The sequence below is a fragment of the Limulus polyphemus genome, unplaced genomic scaffold, assembly GCF_000517525.1.
Source record: "Limulus polyphemus unplaced genomic scaffold, Limulus_polyphemus-2.1.2 Scaffold757, whole genome shotgun sequence".
NCBI lineage: Eukaryota > Metazoa > Arthropoda > Merostomata > Xiphosura > Limulidae > Limulus > Limulus polyphemus.
The window spans coordinates 73,487-77,435 of NW_013666367.1; the positions used below are offsets into that span (position 1 = coordinate 73,487).

The 3,949-nt window shown below is 32.1% G+C and overlaps 1 protein-coding gene across 1 annotated transcript in view; it reads right to left on the minus strand.

Annotated features, from left to right (window-relative positions):
- LOC111085980 overlaps window positions 1-3,949 on the minus strand; it is a 69,005-nt gene that overhangs the window by 6,281 nt on the left and 58,775 nt on the right. Inside the window, exon 4 of the mRNA XM_022387043.1 lies at window positions 3,424-3,557. Within this exon, the coding sequence (XP_022242751.1) occupies window positions 3,424-3,557 (134 nt within the window). The remainder of the gene's footprint in view (window positions 1-3,423; window positions 3,558-3,949) is intronic.

The window sequence follows — 3,949 nt, forward strand, 5'->3', positions numbered from 1 at the left end:
ATATATATATACGTATCTTGCAATTTGCAACACTTATTGTCACAGGAGATTGGAAAAGAAGTGGTTAGCAGTTGTTAATATTTATTATTTTTTCAATAGAAATTAAGCTGAGGTCATTCGAAAATCAAGTTTCTGAGAAATTGTATAACATACGTAGGCCTAAAATGTACTATACAAAAGCAATAACGTGAACCACGATTAGAATCCAAAACAGCCTTTTGTGTTAGTTTACTATTTCTACATAAAAAATAATTAGGGTACATTAAGAAAGTTACAAACAGATATCAGTTTAATCACCGGTTGGACAGTAAACTCAATGTAAATGAATAACCATCATGTTATGTATGGAAAAACGTACATTTTAACTTAGATAAATTGTTTTATCACGTTTTGTTACATCATATGTTTTCGTATCCTTAGTTCAGCTTCTGTTAGGCACAATAACATATTCCAACACCAGGTGAAAGTCTAAACTATGAACTTTTTGTTTTGTCTTTCGTACAATAGTTTCAAAGTTTGTGGAAATTAATATGTTTGTAACGTTGTCGCGAATATTTATATGCATGGCAAGACCTTAAATCACTTATGATCTCATACATGTCTTTCAAGCGAGATATAAATCTTTATTCATATTTCAGCCAAAAGTTTAAATGGATATTCCTATCTAGTATGAAACGATCATTTAAGGTGTGTTTAGTTTTCAGATATTAAGTTGTAATATTCAAGACAATGATAACAAATACTATCTTATATTATGCATAAAGACATTATTAAAAATTGATTAAATAATTTTTCATAATAAAATTAGATTTATCGCGAAGAGAGCCATGTATTGTTTGAAACGTCATATTTTCTTTAGTTATTATAGATACACTTTTGTGACTCAAACATTGTGTCAAATTAAAGGTTTCAGGCATAATTCCTGAACTAATTCTTACAATACTTCTTTTAATATTTGTTTAATTAATGTAAGACATATTCTAAGCGTTAAAAGCTTCCTGCTGCTTTAATCTTACTTTATCAAATTGATCTAAAAATCAATGAATGTAACAGTGCATCAAGATCAAACCGAAGTCAATGCTCAAATATTTCTCAGCCAATATAGCAGAATTCTTTCTCTTTAAGCAACCAGTGATTATTTTTGTCATGAAACTGATCAAGAATAATTAATATACAAATTCTCAACATAGTCTAACAGAAGTGTTTTGATATATTTACAAGATATTCTATTAGAGAGGAGAAAGTGCTGATTACATGAACCACCTGAACAGTATAGCTAATTCTTCAGTATAGTTTTTCATGATCTATTTTAAATCGATTAATTTTTAACTTTTTTTCAGCATTATTTATTTGTTTTGTTTTTAAGTTAAGCACAAAGCTACACAATGGGCTATCTGTGCTCTGCCCACCACGGGTATCGAAACCCGGATTCTAGCGTTGTAAGTCCGCAGACATACCGCTGTGCTACTGGGGGGCTTTTCAGCATTAAATGTAATGTGCTAGATCATGTAATTCTAAAATACTTACTCACCTCAGGATTAAGAGCTTAACAATTAGCATTGGTTGTAGAATTAAATTCTAATACATACTTATCCATACTCGGTTGCCTTGCCCTTAAAGTCATAATCGGTCGGGAACTAATACATAATATTCAAACTTTAAACTAACCATTCCAGTACAATTTTTATCTTTGGAAGACCTTGACAGATAAACTCTAGGGTAATTTCGACATCAGTGGTAATGTTTAACGAAGAATATCTAAGGTTCCAATGGTTATTTTTTTCTGTCATCTTTACAATATATTTTTCTCTGATAAGTTTGCCTTCCGATGAATCAGCACCAAGTTTGAGAGATTATAATGATAAAAATCAGGTTTCTATACCATCGATGGGCATAGCGCGGATAGCCCATTGTGCAGCTTTGTGTTCAATAACAAACAAACTGATAAGTTAGCTTTTTTAGTCATTTTTAGGTTAAGGTGCTAGTCTGAACAGACTTTGATCTGTTTGAGCTGCTATTTATTGGTTTGTTATTTCACGTATTTTTTATTTTTAGCTTTGTTCTGGGCCAAGGCTTGCGGCTGCCGAAATCAGAGGATTGAGAGAACTTAAGAACTTAGAAAAAGAACCTCGCAGAAAACTGGTGAATAACAGGCGGACAACTGGTGAATAACAGGCGGACAACTGGTGAATAACAGGCAGGCAACATGTGAATAACAAAACCATAAGAAGTTTCACTAAAAGAAATCGAAACGTATGTTGGTATCACGTGATATCTAATAAAGAAAATCGAAAAACTCATTTCGTGGCTCAGCTGTGAACTTAAGAGCTTATAACACTAATATTCAGGTTTCGATACCCACAGTGGGAGGAGCGAAGATAGATCGTAGTTATAAGTAAAATCAAATCCTCAAGTTTTTAAAGTGTCTGTTATTGATAATGTATTTTGTACTTAAACAAAGTAACCTAAGCATTGTTTGAATATAATAAAAACAAGTTAGCTGGATATTACAGATTCGCGAGAGCAAAACATTTTGCAAAGTAGAATAATAACAGAATTAGACACTGTTTGTTTCCAATGCAAACCTGCACAATGGATTACTTGTGCTCTGTACACCCGTAGAATCCATTGCATGATTTTTACCATTGTAAGTCCGTAAACTTACCGCTGATCCACTGAAGGACTTAGAAACAGTGAGATCGAAAATTACATCTTTATAATACAAAACTTTCTGAAGTATACGAATCATAAGAATTATGTTTCCAGAAACTTTTTATATACATTTTTATAAACACCTAGACTAATAATTTATGTCCCTGTACATATACAAGTAAAGTGCATGTTGAAATCATTGTATTTTTCCACTGTAGAAATAGACTTATTTCCAGTCGGCAGTTCCTAGCGGACGCTTCCAGCGTCCGGCTGAAAATCCCGATTTAGCCATCGGACGGTAATAGCATCCGATAACATTTATGTTTCTTTAGTTGAAAACTAATCCAAATCGTGTTATTAACCACCTCTTATTAACAGACCTAAAACTTTATAAAGTATGGTGATAATTATTACGACATCGTAAAAATAATTCCGGCAGAACACACGAAAAATTACGAGTTAATTATGTTGCTCTGCGTTACTTGGACGCACTTCCGGTTAATAATGTTCGTAGGCTGACACAGAAGTAGTGCTGTTCTAATTTGATGTATTTTTTCTTACCCTAAATATATTTTCAATCTCTTGTGAGTTCTTAAGAACAGGGCTTTAAATAATAATAATAATACATCTTGTTATTCAGAACACTTTGTCAGTGTGGAGTAGAGGTACTAAATACAAGTAATGCAGTCAGTCTGCATAAGGGAGAGAGTTATTATCATTAATATTCCAAAAACGGGCAAAACATGAAATAAAACAGAAGCATTGTGTTACCTCTTTGTCGTTAATATACCACTTAATTGTCGACGGTGGCTTGGACCTTGCAGATATACACGTTCCTGTAAGATTCTCCCCTCTAGCGTATTGTAAGCGAACTCCATTTATAATAGGAATATGCCTGGGTGGAACTACAACACAGAAACGAAAATAGTATTTCACACATTTGAATGTTCACAGAAAAAAAATTATGTATTCTTAAGGAATGTTAAATTTATTACAAAATAATACCAGTGCTTTTAAATTATAAAGAACAAACTATAATTTAAAGCTGTAAATATGTTTATAGAAATCGTCGTAACTTGAAAAAAGGTCATTTGGACAATGATTACACAGGCCTGCGAATTTAACTTCATAAAAAGTTGTACGAGTTTTAATAACAGATTTCCCACAATTCAGTTGGGCAGTTTTCGAAAATAATATTAATTTTTTTCTATCACGAAAGGATTTTTTTTGCAAATACGGGAAGGAAAAAAAACTAACTTACTTAAATCAAATTATTATTTAGTTTACTACAATGAAT